The sequence below is a fragment of the Manis pentadactyla genome, chromosome 3, assembly GCF_030020395.1.
Source record: "Manis pentadactyla isolate mManPen7 chromosome 3, mManPen7.hap1, whole genome shotgun sequence".
Taxonomy (NCBI): domain Eukaryota; kingdom Metazoa; phylum Chordata; class Mammalia; order Pholidota; family Manidae; genus Manis; species Manis pentadactyla.
Genome location: NC_080021.1, coordinates 214240836 through 214260906, shown reverse-complemented (window position 1 = coordinate 214260906; position 20071 = coordinate 214240836). Strand labels below are relative to the sequence as shown.

The 20071-nt window shown below is 52.4% G+C and overlaps 1 protein-coding gene across 2 annotated transcripts in view; it reads left to right on the top strand.

The window, feature by feature from the left end:
• Nucleotides 1–20071, top strand: part of ENG (endoglin) — a 29799-nt gene that overhangs the window by 5823 nt on the left and 3905 nt on the right. The window contains exons 2-10 of one of the 2 annotated variants that reach the window (XM_036913838.2): nucleotides 3396–3538; nucleotides 12238–12372; nucleotides 14159–14378; nucleotides 15083–15248; nucleotides 15544–15670; nucleotides 15767–15941; nucleotides 16157–16299; nucleotides 19337–19474; nucleotides 19719–19757. In XM_036913838.2, coding sequence (XP_036769733.2) covers nucleotides 3396–3538; nucleotides 12238–12372; nucleotides 14159–14378; nucleotides 15083–15248; nucleotides 15544–15670; nucleotides 15767–15941; nucleotides 16157–16299; nucleotides 19337–19474; nucleotides 19719–19757 — 1286 coding nt within the window. The remainder of the gene's footprint in view (nucleotides 1–3395; nucleotides 3539–12237; nucleotides 12373–14158; nucleotides 14379–15082; nucleotides 15249–15543; nucleotides 15671–15766; nucleotides 15942–16156; nucleotides 16300–19336; nucleotides 19475–19718; nucleotides 19758–20071) is intronic. The other variant, XM_036913839.2, reaches the window with a different exon arrangement.

Sequence of the window (20071 nt, the reverse complement as noted above, 5' to 3'; positions counted from 1 at the left end):
TGATGCACTTACAGTGGCCCTCCCACCTAGTGCATGACTGGATGGGTTCTGATGAGAAGATTTTCACAATAGGGTTTTGAAGGATGAATAGAAGTTGATCAAGTGGTTGGAAGACTGTTGGCCTGGAAAGAGCATAGCAGAGGCAAGGGACAAAGTGTGTTTGAAGGAAAAGTTCACATCTCCCCACTGACTGGGCATAAATGATCGTGGCCATAGTAGCCAGTTCCTGAGGAATCCTCATGTATGGGTAGCCTGCTTAGCACTGTGCAGGGGTCATCTTACCAACATTCTCACCAACTGGAGGAAGAATTGTGCAGAGGAAGCTGTTGTGATTATCTTCATCCCCATTTTACAGATAAAGCACTGAGGCACAGAGGAAGTTGGAAGGTAGCAGAATCAGGATCTGAACCTTTGGCATCTATCAGATCCCTGCACTTCTTAACTGAACTCTGGCTGTGGAGGGTGGACTGGAACCTGCAGGATTTGGGAAGCCATGGGAAAGACCGGGGAAAGGAGGTGCTGAGGCCTTGCTGGTGGCCAGGCCTGGGGCCTGTAGTTGGGCTGGAAGCTGGGAAATCTGTGAGGCTATAATTGGACCCCGAAAGGATCAAAGTGTGACTGTGTGGCTGGGCAACTGAGGAAAGGCAGAAAAGATGCTTGTCAAAAAGGACCTGCCCTGGAATTACGAAACAGTCATAGCTACTGTGTGCAGGACACTCACATTGTCAGGCTCTTTACACGGGTCACTTACCAAGCTGATGCACAGCCTGCAAAATGGGTGCGGTGCTAGAGCCAGGTGTCCTGGGTTCAAATACAAGCCTGCCACCTAACAGCTAAGTCATCTTGGGTAGAATCTTGCACCCCACTACTCTTCAGGTCCCCGTGTGTCAAATAGCTATGATAACAGTGACCCCCCCTTGTAGGGCTTCTGTGGGGAGCAAATGAATGAACTCATGTAAAGCCTCAAAAAGGTACCTGGCTCCCAGGAAGCATGATGGAAGCTGCTTTGCAAATGGGGAAACTGAGGTTCAGAGAAGTCAGGTCTTTGCTCAAGGTGACCACTCTGTAACAGGCAGGGCTGGGATTTGACCCAGGCTATCTGGCTCCAGAGCCGCTTGACTTTCACCCTCTGTGGCCTCCCAAGGTGCTGGCCGTGACCCTTTGGAAAGCGCAGGGGTGGCTCTGTGCTCATGGGTGGGGAGGAGGTGGGGAGGTGGCTCCTGGGTCTCTCGCTGGGGCCAGTCACCCAAGCCCCCAGCGACGCCTCCTCCAACCCGGGTCCCGGGAGGCCCTGGCTTTCCCTTGGTGCCAGGGGATTGTTTTCAGCTCCGTCTGGGCCCGCCTCCGGCTCCTTGAGACAGGCCCGGGCGTCACACTCCCTCCTGTCTCCCCATTCTCGTCTGAGGGGTGGGGGCGGCCAGGATTCGAAAAGGCCCCAAAATAAATGGACCTCTTATCTGATCTCCCAGCCTGGCCTGTTATCTGATCATTACATAATGGCCAGGCCTGTGGCCTCTCCCGCTGGCTGACGGCATGGAGGAGGTGGCCCCGGGCGGCCCCGGCAATCCGGGAGGAACTGGGGTTCCTGGAAGTCTGGGAAGGGGGCAGGGAACGTGCAGAGGGGTGGAGGAAGGCGCTGCTCTGACCTGCAGCCCGGACCCCTGATGATGTGGGGAGAGGCCCTCCGAGGCCCGGCCTGGTCAGCCATGTGCGGTGTGACTCTGGCCCATGTCACCTCCCTGGGCCTCGGGCTCCCCATCTTTATAGGAGGGACTTGAACCAGGTGACAGCCAAGAAGTCTGTGTTCACTGATAGGGAAAGGGGGAGGGTGGGGAGCCCTGAGGGGCTTGTGGGTCACAGCAGGGGGGACAGCAGGAGGTGACGCCAGCCCTTTAATCTACCGGGGTAAAGGACCCAGCTGGCCTGAGAGCCCAGTGGCCTCCCTCTCAGGGGTCTCTCACCTGCAGGCTGCCCATCCCACCACTTCACCCGCCAGGCAGTCAGTTCTTCTCCAGGGACTGAAGTCAGTCAAATAACTGTGATAAAAGGAAACGCCACGTGCCCTGTCCCACGGAATCCTCCCAGCGACCTCCATGGGTTGTGTGGATTCTAGTCTCATTGTCCTTTTACAGATGAGCAATTGAAGCCCAAGTTGGTGACATCGTTCACTAAAGCCACATAGCTAGTAAGTATTGGGTGTGACATTCAAACCCAGGTCACCCTGGCTCCAGGGGCTTTTAACAAAAATGCCGTATTAGCCAAGTTCTCTGGCATCCCTGGTACCCAGGTCGGGACCAGGACTTAGAAGGCCTGGTGGCCAAATGTCTGCAGACCTCACCCTTCCCAGGATGTTGCTGCTGGGTGGTGTGCTGTGGCCCTCTGGCGTCCTTCTCTGACCTCCCCGGGTCCTGAGCCCAGCAAGGCCGGGGAAAGGTGGGCAAGCAGGCCGGGTTAGGCAAAAGACAGCCCAAGGGCCCTGGATTCGGAAGAAGCCACCCTACCCGCCTCCTCCGCGCTGGCAACAATGGCTGGACGTGAGGCCAGACCCTCCGCGCCCATCTTTGATCTCCAAGAAAACAGGAAGTGAGCGCGACAAGATGGAGACACGAACTTCCAAACAGTCTCCCCTTCTCTGTCCCCCTTCCCTCCTCCGGGAGCCCCCCTTCCCCGGCACATTCTTCAGGACGAGGTGTAGGGGCCTCATTTCCTCTTCCTCCTCTGCTGGGTCAGGGTGAAATTCCATTCCCTTCCCTCAGGACCTGCGTTTCCGGGCAGCCCCGTGGCGGGCTCCGTGGCCTACCCTGGCAGCAGCCCTCCAGAACCTGGGCACCCTTTGGGCTCACTCTGTCCCCTGGGGCCGGGAGCCTCAGCCCTCCTTGGCCCATTCCTCCCGGCCTCCCGGAGGGGCAAGAGGGAGGTTTTGTCTCCTGATCTCTTGTCTTCCTTTGGAGTGAACCTGCCTGGAGCCTTGGGCCCTGCCGCACAGTTAGGGTTGCCAGATATAGCAAATAAAAATAGAGGACGCCCAGTTAAATTTGAATTTCAGCTAAACAGTTTTTAAAAATTTAGTATAAGTATGTCTCATGCAATATTTGGGGGTATACTTATACATATTTTTTAATTATTCATTTTTATTTATTCAGATTTAACTGGGTGCCCTGCATTTTATCTGTCAACCCTACACCTAGTAGTACTGTGACTTCAGGTAAAAGACTTCTTTCTGAGCCTCAGTTTCTCCATCTGTGGAATGGCTATGATGGTTTTCACTTCATAGAGTGAAGATGCATAAAGCCCTTAGCCAGTGCCAAGCACCCAGTAGGCCCTTAGAAAGAGGGGGTAATTGTCACCACCCGATTCTTATCTGGTCCTCTCTCCTGCTGTGCTTCCCCCAACAGGTCTTGCAGAAACAATCCATTGTGACCTACAGCCTGTGGACCCCGAGGTGACATACATCACGAGCCAGGTTTCTGAGGGCTGTGTGGCTCAGGTCCCCAATGCTACCCTGGAAGTCCACATCCTCTTCCTGGAGTTCTCAAGGGTAAGTGCCCCATGGCAGGGTCAGGTGGGGACCCCGAGGAAGGCCCAGGGCTGATGGGTGAAGGAAACCTTCCTTGTGGCTGTTCCTGGCGCCGTGGGCTGAGTCTTCACCAGGATCCCTGCCAAGAGGGTGACGTGGGCATCTCACAGGGCCTCTAAGGAGTGGCATTTCTGGGGCCAGCATCAGGGCAGTCTTCTGGGTGCCCCCAGGTGGGAAGGGCTGGGTTTGGCTGTGACCGAGTGGAGGAGAGCCAAATGGGCAGTGGTGAGGACCGGGCAAGCTGTGGCACCTGTGGTGGCGAGGAGGAGCAGACACGGCTTCCAGTGGACACGGCTCATCACTAGGCAGCTTTGACTTTGAGGAAGGGCATCCTTAGCTGAGCCCCAATCTTCCCCCCTAGAATGTCTCCCATCAATATCTCTGACCTGGCCAGGGAGCCCCAGAGATTGGAAGCCAGCGATGCCACCTCAGAGACTCTTCTCCCCACCAAGAACACTCCTGCGGTCACCATCAGTTTGTCTAAGTCCCTCTTAATAAAAACACATTTAATGAGCACTTACTATGTGCTAGGTACTAGGCTAGGCCTACTAAGCACCAGGAACTGAGTTAAACATCTTACATGTATTAAGCCTCCCAAAGGCCCATTGGTCAGGGTCTGTTATTACCCCCCCTTTTCAGAGGAGGAAACTGAGGCAGCCCTAGAGAAGTGAAGCAATATGCCCAAGGCCGCTGTTCATGTCAGACCCCAGAGACACCAAGCTAGGCTGTCACCTGGCTCCCCAGTGGATCTCAGTGTTCAGGCAACATCTGTCCTGCCTGGGCTGGTGGCCACACCTGGCTGATGTGGCCTCAGGTCCCGATAGCGATTTAGTGGTGTCAGCTCGGGGTGAACTGGTGGCCAATCACTCCCAAAACTGTTAAGTTGCCCTGCGTTTGTGCGGTGATAAGACGGTGCCCAGACCACCAGTATCGGGGGGCCTGCTCCCCACCGCCCTGCCTGCTCTGAGGACTGTGGGCCTCGATAATCCCCAAACCGCAGATAGCGCCAAACATGTTACGTGGTTTTCATAGCCATTGTAATTTTTTTTCCAAGCTTGGTAATGATATGGAAAATTAAGATTGCCTGCAGTAAGTTCGTTTTATTTGTTCCCATGTTTGGGTCTCTGTGCCTCCTCTGAGTGACTGGGATCCTCCACCCTAATCACTCAACAGCAGGCCAGTCTGAGGAAGACCCCGCCGGGTGCCGGGTGTTCAGGACACAGATGTGTAGCCAGCCAGCCGGGACCCAGTTGACTGTGTTGGTGCTCTCTGTGGGAGCGCAGGGCAGGGCTACCCCAGCTGCTGTGGGATTAGGCAGAGCTTCCTGGAGGAGGCAACAATACTCAAGACAGCCAGGAGCTCACTGCATGAAGGAGGCCGCCGTGGGCATGAGCAGCGAACAGGGTGAATGCACAGGTGGGGACACGGGCTGTGGCTGGGGTCAGCCTACGGTTCCAGCAGCAGGAGCTTCCAGTTCATCTCGGGCAGGGCTGGGGAGACGGACAAGGCCCTCGCCTCATGAAGGGGTTTGGCCTTTCTCCGGTGGGCACTGAAAGTCCCTGGAGGCTTGTTAGGGGCATGCAGGGGGCTGTGGTGACTCATGTTGCCCTAGAGCTCATGACGATAGCATCTGCCACCCTCTGCCTCTTCCAGAGAACTCAGTCCACAGAGCATCAGCTTTTAACTCAGGGCGCCAGACTGCAATTTCCAGGACTGCCGGGAACCTGGTTTGAGGGGGTGGTGGAGAGAGCTGGGGTTCAGGAAACCAGGGCTCCAGGCCTGGATCTGCCACTGGTTAGCACCTCATATGGGGCCTGGCATGCAGAGGGAGCTCCTTCTTCCCGCTGTCCAAGAGACACGCGTTTCTTGGGCTCAGGGACTCGCCGAAGAATTGTGGAGTATCGGGATCTGTCTCAGGGCCTGGCATATGCCAAATAACTGTTCGGTAAAACTGTAAATGAATGAATGAATGAATGAATATACTGCTACGTGACCTCCATGCAAGGGTCAAGAACATGGACTCCGGAGCCAGACAGTCTTCCCACTTACAGGAGCACAGCCTTGGGCCACCCCTCCAAGCCTTGGTTTTCCCACAGGAAAGATGGAGACAATACTGGCACCTACCTCACAGGGGCCTAGAGACTCCATTGGGCAGCAGGCAAAACATTGAGCCAGTAGCTGTGCTGTTGTGGTTTCTATAGCGTCTCCTCTTTGGGTTCCATGTCTCACTACAAACGTGCTCTTCCTGCTGGGCATGCTGCCGCTTACAGAACATCTTCACATCAGCCAACCGATTTGATCCCCCAAATAGCTCAGGAAGGGGCCGTGAGTCCATTTTCAGAGGGGCAACTGAGTCCAGCCTGATGGAGCTGGGCCTCCCCCCAAGTGCTCCTGGCCTCTCTGCCCCAAGGGTCAAGCCCATGATCCCCCCAGGCCCTACTGCTATGACACTGAAGGGCCTGTGGTTTCCCTGGGGGGTACCTTCCTCCCCAGGTAGTCCCCAAGAAAGGGGTCCACTGCCTGACAAGCCCTCTCAACCAGTCCTCGGCAGGTACCTACTTTGTGCCCAGCCTACATGGGCATTGATGGTGGAGAGAGAAAGCAGACAGGGACCCTGTCCTTGAGCCACTTCTAAGCCAGGGGAGGCCAAGGTGAGCATCTGCAGAGCTGGTACTAATAATGGAATCAGCCCTGGAGGGAGGGAGGGAGTATAGGGGGCTGTGGGCCCTGGGAGGGCCAGGACTGAATGTGGAGGGAAGGGGGCAGTAGGGGAAAGGTTCCCAGTATCTAGCCAGATACAGAGAGGGGTCAAGGGCATTCCAGGCAGAGGGCACTGCAGGAGCAAATGCCTAGAGGCAAGAAACCTGAGCTGGCAGCGGTAGCATGGGTTGGCAGCTGCCTGAGCGGCTGGCCCCATCCCTCCTGACCTATGGCTGCCTTCTTCAGGCCCTGGCACGGAGGCCCGGTTTTCCCGTCCATCCTTGCGTAGCCTCTGAATCCTCAGATTTCCTGTGGGTGGGTGGCAGATGAGCTGTGGCAGCCAAGAGCCTTGGGGCAGAGAGGTCCGCGGGGAGTGTGTGTGCATGTGTGCATGTGTTGGGGAGTTTTGCAGACAGATGAGGGGGCTGCTGGGCAGGGGCTCTATCTCGCTGGGTCCCCAAAGGCCAGGCCGGAGCCTGGATTCCGGGAGGGGGCCCAGGGTCATATCCTGACTGGTGGAGACAGGAAACCGGCCTGGTGTCTCAGCGATTCCCGTCAGGCTGACTGCACTAATCTGCTGTCCTCCTAACAAACCCCAGGCAGCCAGGCCACAGCTGGGGCAGCCGCTGATTCACCTCACTTTTAGGCACACTTGGGGAGCCACGATGCCCCACCCATCCCCAAGCCAGACTGTCGCACTGACTCACTCCTGACCAGGGGGGCAGGCATGGCTGCTCAGGCAGAGGGGAGCAGGAGGAGGCCCAGGCTCCTCCAGACTACCCTGGGGAGCCGTGGAGGGCTGTGGAAAGCAGTGCTGCCCCCAGGCCTAGGCAAAGCGGGGCCCCTGCCTGGGTCTCCAGTTAGTAGCCTCTCATCAGCCTTCTTCCAGCTGCAGCCCTCCCACAGAGTAGGGAGTCTGCAGGGACAAAGGGATGTGCCCACCTGGAGCCTGCACCCCTCTCCCTAGTCCATGCTCTGGGCAACCTGGACTCTGGAATTCCCTGCCCAAATGTGCTGAGCCTCTTCCCAGGGCTGCATCTGGTTCTCTCTTGTGCCATCCTTTAGGGGGGCACTGCATGGCTGGCATAAGCTCCCCTAGACCTGAAGGGTGGGTGAGGTGACTATGTGCGGGGGGTGGGCTTGCAGAGCTTGGGCATCCGGGCTGGGTTGTCCACTTACATACTCATGAAGAGAAGGGGATGAAGAAAAGGGGGCAGGCTGATTAAAACCGCAATGAGATATCACCTCACACCAGTTAGGATGGCCACCATCCAAAAGAGAAGAAACAACAAATGCTGGCGAGGACACAGAGAAAGGGGAGCCCTCCTACACTGTTGGTGGAAATGTATATTAGTTCAACCATTGTGGAAAGCAATATGGAGGTTCCTCAAAAAACTAAAAATGGAAATACCATTTGAGCCAGGAATTCCACTCCTAGGAATTTACCTGAAGAAAACAAGATCCCTGATTCAAAAAGATATACGCGCCCCTATGTTTATCACAGCGCTATGTACAATAGCCAAGATATGGAAGCAACCTAAGTGTCCATCAGTAGATGAATGGATAAAGAAGAGGTGGTAAATATACACAATGGAATCTTATTCAGCCATAAAAAGAAAGAAAATCCTACCATGTGCAACAACATGGATGGAGCTAAAGAGTATTATGCTCAGTGAAATAAACCAGGCGGAGAAAGACAAGTACCAAATGATTTCCCTCATTTGTTGAGTATAACAACAAAGCAAAACTGAAGGAACAAAAACAGCATCAGACTCACAGACTCCAAGAAGGGACTAGTGGTTACCAAAGGGAAGGGAATAGGGAGGTGGGAGGGAGAAGGGGATTAAGGGGCATTATAATTAGCACACACAATATAGGTAGGTCACGGGCAAGGCAGTATAGCAGAGAGAAGACAAGTAGTGACTCTATAGCATCATCTGTCTCCTGAAGGTTCTGAAAGTCTACTGTGCGGCCACCTAGCTGGAGACCTTGACTCCCAGATGCCAAACACTGGGACCCCCAGGAGGCAGGATGGAGTCCAGGGACCATCCGATACTAGAGCATCACTGAGCCAGATGGGAGACCGCAGATGGGGAGACCGAGGCCCAGATAAGGGATGCCACAGGGAAGCGCAGCTGAGGCATGTCTCGGTTCCAGCTAACTGCTGCCCTCACCCAACACCAACCTCCCCTGCCCCCAAAGCATGGCACTCCTCTGGTGGGTGGGCAAGGAGGGAATCAGAGGTAACGAAAGCCAACCTATTCCTATGTATTTAGCTGGGCACTGGACAACCTGCTGTGCAGGCAGAATCTCACTAAATCCTTATAAATCTATGAAGTGGCCATATTATTCAGTCCATTTTCCAGATCAGGAAACTGAGGCCTAGAGAGGGGAAGTGACAGCCCAGAGTCACAGGTTAATGACTGAGCCTGCATTTGAATTCAGGTCAGCCTGGCTTTGACCCCCGTCCCTTGCCACCCTGCGTGTATGTACCACCCTCATCTGCTGGGGTGGAAAGGACGGCTGGCTCCAATCCGGCCGGCTCCAGTCTGGCCCTGAGAGGGTGGGGGTGGCAGGCAGCCCCAAGGCTCCACTCCGAGAAGAATTGCTGGAAGCGACTTTCTATAAGTGGCTACTAGTGCTCAGGGCCTCCTCACCGAAATCCCCCCTTCCCGCCACCAACCGCTGGGCCAACAATGGCATCTGTGGGACACTGGCACAAAAATAGAAACGCGGTCTCCCGCCCACCCACTCAGGGAGGGGGCCAGGGCAGGCCCAGGTTGGCCCAGGTTGCCCAGCTGGGGTAAGGGGGTGGTGGGCCTGCCCACCTCGGCTAGGCTCCCAGAATTCCCAGGTCATTCAGAAGACTGGGAGCTTGGGGGTGGGGGGCAAGGCGGGCCCCTTTCTTTGCCTTTGGGCAACTTGCTGGTAGGGAAGAGGGAAGTCAGCGTGCGAGTGACTGTGCGGGTGAGTCAGGGCCACGGGATGGACATGCTCGCTGGGGAAATCCAGCTGCGTCTTGCTGGTAATCAGCTGGCCTTGGCCAGGCCCAAGGGCCCAGGGATCCCGTAGAACCCAGGTTTCCAGCCCCCAGAGTTTCCACACTGCTCATTTGCTGGGTGACCCTGGCCTGTGACTGCCCCTCCTTCGGCCTCAGCCCCCGCCCGCCTCCTGGCCTGCAACTCTCCAGGGAGGGGCTCAGTGACAGTGGAGTGATGGGTTTGTACGTGAACTCTGGGAGAGGAGCTGGATGTGGTGACAAACGTCCCCAAGTTCCAGTGTCCTAATGCCCTCGCCTCAGCACGACCCGACACTGACCTCTACTTCTCTTTTTTAACTTCCTTAATCCAGAGCCCTACCTACTGCTGGTTCCCAACCCTGTCCTACCAGATGGGGAAACTGAGGTCCACAGGACCAGGGACAGTTGCGGAGCAGCAGTGGGAATGGGTGTTCACAGGGCTCTTTCTGCCCAGCCGCTGCCTGTCGCCTGCAGCGCGCTCAGCCTGTGGGGGTCCCCCCTGGGCAGAGGCTGGAGCACCTCGTCCACCCGGCCATGGCAACACTAAACCACAGGGCCCATCTATTTGCCATGTAAGGGGCCTCAGAGTTCACTCTTCTGGGTTAGGACCACCTAGGGGGCTGGGCAGCGGTACCTGTGGGACAGCCTGGGAGAGCAGCAAGGCCGAGAGGGAGAATGCCATCCAGCTGCCCAGAAGCCAGGGGCCATGGGCTCTGCTCCAGCACCAGGCTGCTGATGAGCCCTGGGCACCTGACTTTGCCACCACCATCAGCTCCCTTGGCCAGTTCTCTCCTTGAGCCTCAGTTGCTGCATCTGTAAAATGGGAGAATACAGACCCTGCTTCAAAGAGAGCACATGCAACAGGCTCAGCACAGGGCCAAGCACGGATGAGGTTGAGCCACGTAAAATGACTAATATTCAGCTGTTTCTTTTCAACAGCTTTATCGAGATAAAATTTGCCCATTTAGACTGTGCAATGGGACAGTTTTTGGTACATGCAGAGATGTGCGATTATATTCCGTTGTTCAAGCTAATGAACGTAAGCTGGGGTGGGTCCAGGCGTTTGCCGAGAGCGCTGGTGTGGAGCTCCACTTCCTTGCAAGTAGTGATCAGAATCCTAGAACAAAGGATCGGTTCTGACATTTAGATTTGTATTTCGTATTTATTGAAATATGATTTTAAAGCAGTATTTAGTGTTTGAAGTGTTTAGAAGGCACGATATTTTTTTTTTGGTATCATTAATCTACAATTACATGAAGAACATTATGTTTACTAGGCTCCCCCCTTCACCAAGTCCCCCCCACATACCCCTTCACAGTCACTGTCCATCTGCGTAGTAAGATGCTGTAAAATCACTACTTGTCTTCTCTGTGTTGCACAGCCCTCCCTGTGCCCCCCACGCACTATACATGCTAATCGTAACGTAGAATGCACGATATTTTGAAAAACTGATGAAACAAGATATTTCAGAAACCAAAAGCTATAGGCCCATTAGAAACTTTAATTAATCAAGGTGTGAACGTATCTGAACATAAATTGGAAACATATCATTCTACTATAAATCAGCATAAATGTAATTATTCCAAAATAAGCAAGCTGGATAACTCACTTAAAGATGAAAAAAAAGTTATTTGTCACACAAAGAAAATGAAATACCATTTGCTTTTGTTTTAAAGAGCAAACTTACAAACAAAGAGTAATTATGGTGTCATTATTGAGTAGCGGAAATATTTCTGGACAGCTTTTTCCAGTGGCTGACACACTCGGAGTCCATGACATCAGCTGGGGAAATAGCCAGGAGGTAATTAGAAGTTAAATCTAAAAACTTTCCACTGATGGCTTCGTCTTGAAATCTCTCTCTCCTTGTTGATAAGTCTGAGAAGATTTGGGGGCTCAGCTTTCTGCCAGCTTTTGAGAGCTGCTGGAGTTTGTGTTTCCATAAAGTGTTTCTGTTTGGCTTTGTCCCTGTGAGTCCCTGCCGGGGGCCCCCACGGCATACACGTCTCAGTGACAGTAAGTCACTGCTCACACTCCACTGGTCCAGAAAGTCTTGGAGCAGAGCGCTTGTCTGTTTGTTGGAAGTTTGCCTTGTGGACATTGTATTCTTTTCCTTCTTGGGAATAAGGAGGTAAAGAAAAATGTGGTGGGGCAGTAGGCAGAGTAGAGGCCTACGCAAGTTCACACCCTAGCTCCACACTTGCTGTGTGACCATGGACAGATGAGTTGATCTCTCTGTGCCTCATTTCCTCATTCGTTCGTAAGTGAGAATAGTAACAGTGCCTTAGGGTGTTTGTGAGGATTAAATGGGACAATATGTCAAACACTTAGAAGAGTCCTGGCACCTAGTAAGCCTTATATAAGTGTTAGGCATTATTATTATTGCCGTTTTATGAAAGCATTCTAAATGCATACACTGTGATTAATTTAAAATGTTAATGCAGTAGGTATCGCTCAAGACATAAATGATTTCAACTTCATTTTCTTCTAAGATACCAAAGTGTTAACATTATATTAACAAAAATATGGGGATTTTAGAACTTTAAACAGTAAAGCAAACTGGGGAGGGGTCAAGCCTTGATACTGCTGCATAGGCACGGAGAAAGAGCGCAGGATACTAAGTCACGCAGAGGCTTGGGGCCTGGTACACAGTAGGTGCTCAATAGGAATAACAAATCTTGATCAACTGTTGGATAAAGTTCAGTCTCATCGCATTCAAAAAAAATATTTGGATTTTCTGGAGCTCATCTCCTTAATTCATTCAGCAAACATTTTCTAAGTACTTCTTGAGGACCAGGCACTGTGCAGGGCCCTGGGAGGCAGGGGTGGACAAGCCAGGCAGGGAGAGTGGCGTGGAAGCTGGCACTAAGTGAGCGGTCACCACTGATCGGAGTGCCACTGCCTGTGAAGTCTGACTGCTGTGTGTGTCTCTCTCCTCTGCCAGGAGTGGTCAGAGCTGACTATCCAGATGTCCAAGCAAAATGGCACTCAGCCCCGAGAGGTGCTCCTGGTCTTGAGCATCAAAGAGAATGTCATCCTGCAGCTCCAGGCCCCCGGGATCCCACTCCACCTGGCCTACGTGAGTGTGTTTCCTCTAACCTGAGCTGTAGCTCTGGCCACCGGAAGCCCCAGCTGTCCATCTCTGTGGGCCAGGTGGCCCTGCTTCTCTTTCATTCTGACATTATTCACCAGGGCCCTGGCTGTTGCTATGGGCCCTGACAGAACCCAAAAGGCTGCAGGGTCTGGAGTAGAGTCCAAACCTGGAGGCAGGAGGCAGATGGATGGGCAACTCCTGCCAACTCCAATCCTCTCCCAGAGCCTCAGTCCTCCCGTCTGTCCAGTGGGAGAATTGGATTCAATGGCATGCCATTAAATAATCTTGTCACTTCCTTTAAGAAAGTTACCAGACATTTGTTTGAAAATATTTAAGGACAGAGGAAAAGGAAACCTAACAAGGTGTTAACAGTAGTTATAGTTGGGAAGTGGGGTTAGAAGAGACATTTATTTTATTCTTTACACTTTGTTGAATTTGCAAGATTTTCTCTAATTAACATGGTCTACATTGGAGTAATTTTTTAAAAACCGCAAGTGTTTAATGTCACATGCATCCAGCAGGAAGAGGAAATTAGCTGGCTGGGACCCACAGCCAAGGGGCCGCAGGGCTGGAGGAGGCAGAGTGACCCTGGGTACTGCCTCCGCCACATGGGAGGTCCTGGAGGTGGCCCCCAGATGTGAGCAGCTGTTGTTTACAGTCAGAGAAAGCAGCAGGCCGGGGGAGGATGGGGGAAAGCAAATATAACCAGGGGGCAGGAGACAAAGAGAGAAAAATGGGGATGGCAGGAGGGGGTCCTGCGTGTCAGGGACGGGCCACAGATGGACCACAGAGACCCAGCCAGGGCGGGAGAGGGGCTAAGGGATCCCAGCACAGGCCCAGATCCAGGGCTGCGGAGGAGACAGGCCCGGACAGAGAGAAGCTGGGCAAGGAGGGTGGTGTTGCGGGTGAAGACTCCAGACAGGTGGCAGGAAGGGCACAGACAGACGCAGCGGCTGCTTCAGCACAATGTCCCTGGTTTTGGAGTTGGAAAACAAGGGAACTCTGAGTCCCTGGCCCCAGCAGCTTCCTCTGAATCCTCTGAACACCTCCACCAGGAAGTCTTCCTTGTTTCCTTCCCTCAGCCCACCAGAGTCTGTCCTGAGCACAGGCAGTGGAAGCAGTGGGGTACTGGAGCCTCCCACATTCCCATCCTGTCCGTCCATGGGATCCATCTTGCTCCTTCATTTCTTATTAAACAATATCTCATCTTCTGTTGTTTCAAATGACTTGATGCATGACTCACTGGACAGGAAGATCCCCAGGACAGGGACCATCCCTGTTTGTGTTTCATTCATGGATTTATTCATCCATTTCTACTTTCCTCCCCTCTACCCTTCCCCGTGCAGTGAGCACATGCCGTGTACCAAGTGTCAGGGTGAAACTGACATGTCAGGATTCCCAGTGCTGGGCCCAGGGCCCGGCACAAAGTCAGACAAGTATTTCTCAGTGCCTACTATGTGTCGAGCACCATGCAAGGGTGAGCAAGGCAGGCGTTGTCTTCACAGAGCCTTAGCCACATGGTGTCATATAAGTGCGGGTTCAATGAGTATGACTGTGGAGGGGTGGGAAGGCAGTGTTTGGACAGGAGGATGAACATAAGTATATGTCCCCCCATGTGTGGAGGGAGATGGGGCAGATATGGCTCTTGGGGGGGCCCCAGTTAGGGGGCTGGTGGCTGACCTTAGATCCACCAGCCTCAGCGTTGCCCGCCCTAGCCTCCTCTGCTCAGCCAACCAGCTGCCTCCCAAAATTACCTCCTGACCTCCTGCAGAGCACAGAGGGGACTCAGCCGAGGAACAACACCGTGAGCTTCCACATGTCACCCCAGACCCCGAAACTGGTCATCTTTCAAGGGCACCAGGGATTCAACACCACACAGCTGCCGCCCTTCACCAAGAGCCAGCTCCTCAAGTGGGCAGCTACAAAGGGCCCCATTGCCTCTACCGCCGAGCTGAAGAATCCCCAAAGCATCCTCCTCCGTCTGGACCAAGGTCAGCTTCCCCGGAGCCCCTCTGGGCTCGGGACTCGGCTCTGGGGGACTCTGAATTCCTCTGGCCCATTCCTCAGATGTGGACACTAAGGCTCCAGGAGGGGACGTGATTGGTTCCAGGTCACACATCGCAAGTCAGTGTGCTGTTCAGACAGTAATTACTCCTTCACCAAATATGAGATTGAACCCTGTGAAATGGCTACTGTCCGTTATCTGGCCTGTAAGCACAGCACTTTCATATCATGTACTGGGCACCTACCGTGTGCCAAACCCTATTATTAGGCATTTGGGGCCTCTCTGGGGACAGACCCAGACCCTGCCTTCCTGGAGCTGACACACTTCTGGAACTGAGTTTACAATAAACATGTACACAGATAAATTCTATAACTTCAGGTCATAAGAAGGGCTATAAGAAAGCTGAAAATGGGGCAGCGTGCTGGTGGGTGCAAGGCTGCATCCCTAGCATGTGCCGTGGCTTCACACCTTATATATTAGCCCTGTGCTGACAGATGACGGGGTGTTGGGGGGGTGCGGCTGGGGGTTACTCAGCAGTACCTGCTGGAGGGGAGATTTGAACCCAGGTCTTCCCATACTACCCACTTCCTTGCTGCTCCTTCCTGCCCACCTTTGCTGCAGGTGAGGGTAGGCCTCTCTGTTGGGTGCCCGGCTGCTCGGGAAGGGACTTAGATGCGCTTGTCTCTGCAGCCCTGACATCGCCATCCTCCTGCATTCCGGAACCTACCATGGACATGGGCCACACCCTCGAATGGAGGACGCACGCTGGGGCCTCGGTCTTGGGCTGCCGCTTGGAAGGTGTGGCTGGCCACAAGGAGGCGCACATCCTGAAGGTCCTGCCGGGTGCCAAGGCTGGGTAAGGGTGCCCGCCTGTCCCAGGCCCTGCCCCGTCCCCATTAGGCCCCGCCCTGTCCAAGTCTGAACCCCACCCCTGGCCAGGTGAGGCATGGTCGCCCCGCCTCTCTCTGCCCCCATCGTGGGCCCAGGCCCCGGCCGTTTCCAAGCCCATCCCGCAGACCCACACCCTACCAGGTAAGTGTGCAGCCGCAGCCCACCCGAGCCCAGGCCTTGGCCCGGCCTCCCAGTCCCCGTCAGGTCCCGCCGAGCCCCGCATTCCCGCCAGCGCTGACGCAGGGTCTGTCTCCCCTCAGGCCTCAGACGGTGACCGTAAAGGTGGAGCTGAGCTGCGCATCGGGGGATCCCGACGCCATTCTCATCCTGCAAGGTCCACCCTACGTGTCCTGGCTCATCGACGCCAACCACAACATGCAGATCTGGGTGAGTCGTGCTTCACGACCCAGACGGCCCCTCCCAGCCCTCACCAAGGCTCCCCAAGAGAAAACACAAACTCTGTGCTTCTCTTCCCGTCATTAGACCACTGGTGAATACTCCTTCAAGATCTTTCCCGAAAAGAACATCCGCGGCTACGCGCTCCCAGACACGCCCCAAGGCCTGCTGGGGGAGGCCCGGAGGCTCAACGCCAGCGTCATAGCGTCCTTTGTGGAGCTCCCTCTGGCCAGGGCTGTCTCCCTGCGGGCCCGCAGCTGCGGTGAGTACCTGGCTCCCTTCCCTTGCCCTCTGCTTGGGTCAGTTGCCACGGCGCAGTGAAGCACCGCCATGGCCCTCGGTGAGCTGGGCAAGTCGCATCAGCCTGTCACAGCCCCATTTTCCTCATCTACAACTCGGGGACGATGAGAGTAGCCAGCTGTAGAAGCCTGGTGCCGAGTGCCCAGGGAGCACTCTGACTGTCCCCCTACCCTGCAGGTGGTGGGCTGCAGACCTCACCTGCACCAGTCCAGACCACCCCTCCCAAGGAGAGCTGCAACCAGGAGCTGCTCATGTCACTGATCCAGCCGAAGTGCTCTGATGACGTCATGACTCTGGTGCTCAAGAAAGATCTCATCTCGGTAGGGAACCCTGCCCCTCTGGCCCCGCTGACATGCGCAGTTGGTCCCTGCTTTAGCCCAAGAGCCTTAGGGTCCTAACGCAGGCAGGGGGACAGCCACTTTTGTCTGCAAGCCTCAGTGTTCCCACTTGTAAAATGGGGTTGGTGGTGGAAACTGCCATGTGGTGGGAGCTGAATGAGATCTGACACACGGAGCCAGATGTGGTGCTAAGTGGTCAATAAATGGATTCCAGGCAGTCATCATTATTTACCCTAAATGCAGATTGAGCTGAGTGGTTACTTAACAAAATATTTGCACGGTATGATCTCTGCCTGATTGAAGAACAAGGATATTTACTGTAAAAATAATACAGGCTATTAAAATGTGTGGAAATATTACAAAGGAAAATCTCAATCTCCCTGCATAAAGACAATGGTTTCTAGCAATTTGGTGTATTTCCTTCTGGAATGTTTTCTCTGTGTATTTCTTATATGGCGTAATCACGTCTGGCATTTGATATGAAGGAGACTCTCCCACTCTAGTCGCTTCATGTATTTTTAGAATTTTGATATATGCACTTAATAACATTGAATAAGCACGTATTACTCCATCATTGATATGCTGTAATTAACCCCTCCTCCCTTGCTAGAGATTTAGGCTGTTTCCAATTCCGTAATATTACAAATATGCAAGAAATGTCATTTTGCATTCCTGATTAGAGTCATTTTCTTACAGTGGATTTCCACATCAGTGAGATTGCTAGGTCAAAATGAGTGAACATTCTGGAAGTTTTGACACATGTTGCCGCCTACTTTCCAAAAGTTGATTCCAATTTTCACTGCTGATTTATGAGAGCACTTCAACTCTTTCTCTTTCCAGACCATTATTTTTGTTTAAAAAAACCTTTGCCAGTGTGGGAGGTAGAATATGGTGTTCCCTTCTTGTTTTAATTTATACTTTGATTAATAGTGAGTGTGGGCATGGTTCCATGTGACCTAAGGTCCTTATTATTGTGGTTTGCTATTTTTCTTGATGTTTAATAAGCTTTCTACATTTAAAAAATTGGGGTCCCTTTGTCCATCATCCTTATTGAAATAATTTCTCCTGGTTCATTATAGTTCTTTAAATTTTGGCTACAGTGATTTTTTTACTTCTTGGACATTTGTAAACACCAGGCTGACCTAGCTGCCCATCTTTCCTTTTGTGATTTCCTCTGGCCTTCCTGAGGCAGGCCAGCTTTCTGTCAGAGCCTCAACAAATCATCCCCTTTCTCAGGGACTCTTAGAATGACATTTAATGCTGTGGGTTAGGTCTATGTGGAAGTATTTTGGGGTGGAGGTTATAGGGGCCTATATGAAGCTCCATCTGTCTGCTGGCCATCTCCCCCTTGTCCCCTACCTCCACCTGGCCCAACAGGTGTCACAAGGTGACCAGCGATGGCTGGCATTACCCCCACACAGTCCCAAGGGGCCTGTACATATGGTAATCCATCAATGTTTGGAACATTACACTACAGTTAAAGAGAATGTGCTGGGTCTATAAATATAGATGCAGATATATATATATATGATTATTGTTGGGTGAGAAAACTATGCTACTGCATGAAGGACAGTATGATGCCATTTGTTAAAAGCACAAAAACTTTTGCTCTGAGTACATGTGTCTGTATAGAAGAAAATAGAAAAGAGTCTAAACAGATTCATTCCAAACATGGAACACACTGCTCTCTCATTAACGTATGAAATGTGGTCAGTGTGTGGAGTTTGAATTCCAGGGCCATGTGTCATTTTTCTTTGGTGGCCTGATGTTCCCTCAGGTGGCCCCGGGCAGCTGGGGGACAGCAGCTGTCAGGAGCCGGCATCCTGGCGGAGTGGGTGTGAATATGCTGGACCCAAAGTGGGGCCTCCAACAGCCACTCAACTCTAAGACTGCCATTTTTAAAAATTGAAGTATCATTGATGTGCAATCATATGTTGATGTTTCAAATGTACAACACACTGGTTCAACGATCAATCCCATCTAGTGTGGTTATTATCTATCAACACAGAAAGATGTTACAGAATCATTGACTATATTCTCCATGCTGTACTCCCATCCCTGTGACCAACTTTTTGCTTTGTTTTTATTTTTCCACAAATAAGTGAAATCATATGATAGTTGTCTTTCTCCACCTGGCTTATTTCACTGAGCATAATACCCTCTAGATCTACCCATGTTATTACAAATGGGAGGATTTCTTTTCTTTTTATGGCTGAATAATATTCTATTGTGTATACGTGACACATCTTCTTTATCCATTCATCTAGTGATAGACACTTAGGTTGCTTCCATATCTTGGCTATTGTAAATAATGCGGCAATAAACATAGGGGTACATATATCTTTTCGAATCAGGGATTTTGTTCAAGACTGACATTCTTTAATCCTAAAAATATGACTGAGAAATTCTAAGATTTGATTCCTCTAACGCAGGACATGGCAAACTGTGGCCTACTCCTGTTTTTATAAATAAAGTTTTATTGGCACACAGCCACACCCATTCATTGATATATTGTCTATGGCTGCTTTCAGGCTCTGATGGCAAAGCTGGGTAATTACAACAGAGACTACATGGCCCACAAAGCCTAACATCTGTCTCGCCCTTTATAGGAAAAATTTGCTGACCACAGGTCTAAGTCTACAGTTCTGAGATTGGATTGTATAGGTGAGGTCTGCATGCCCCTGGGGCTGTAAGTGGTGATTATATGAATGTTTTTAATTTTAATAGTTCTACATTAATTTTAATACAAATATTAGAAGAAGAACAATAAGCAGGTTCAAACTCATGATGCCACAGATATTTTTGCTTAGGACAAGGCTAAGTGCAACAATGAGTCAAGTTCAGGAAAAGTATTAAGTCTTAAATGATGTAGGATGACAAGATCTAATAAAAATAAAGAGAGGAGCAGAGGAATGGCTGTGATTTAGGACCCCTGGGTTATAGTCAGTCCTCAGTGCTGGGTGGGACAAACAGGCCCCAGGGAGCCCAGTGCCTTCTGACAGTCCCCCCATCCCCACAGACTCTGAGGTGCACCATCACAAGCCTTAAGTTCTGGGACCCCAGCTGCCAGGCTGAGGACAGAGATGACCAGTTTGTCTTGCACAGCGCCTTCTCCGACTGCGGCATGGAGGTGACGGAAAATGTGGTCAGTAATGAGGTAAGAGAGCCAGGGCAGGCGGGAAGGGTATCAGGGCCAGCTTAGATGGTGCCCCCTCCAGGGGCCTCCTTGATCTTCCAGGCTGAGGGGCGTTTGGGAGAGTAGGATATGGTGCTTAGTGGGGAGGCTGACAAGCTTAGCCAGTGGTTGGCTCAGTCTCCCCATCCATAAAATGGGTACATTGGGTAGGATACCCTATGGGGTCCTTTCTGGCTCTGACCAGCTCCTGGCTTTCTTCCTGCAGGTGATCGTCAACCTCCTGTCAAGCCCATCACCGCAGCGGGTGAGATGGATGTTCACTGTGCTAACCCATCTGGTCCAGGGTCTGGGGCCCCTTCCTGGCCTGGGAGGGAGCAGGCCTCAGGAAACTCAGGCCCTAACTCTGGCAAGCCATGTCTCTCCGGTGTGCCTCAGTCTCCCCTTCTGTACAATGGGAGCAGTACTGTTTAGGGTTACGTTCTCAACTTCTCAAGTCGGAGGATTCTAGCACATAGTGGCTGTGTGGCCTTGGCCAAATTGCTTAAGCTTTTTGTAAGCAGTGGCCAAAGAAAGGATCCCCTCTATGGGGCCGCTTATGAGCAGTCGTGGAGATGACAC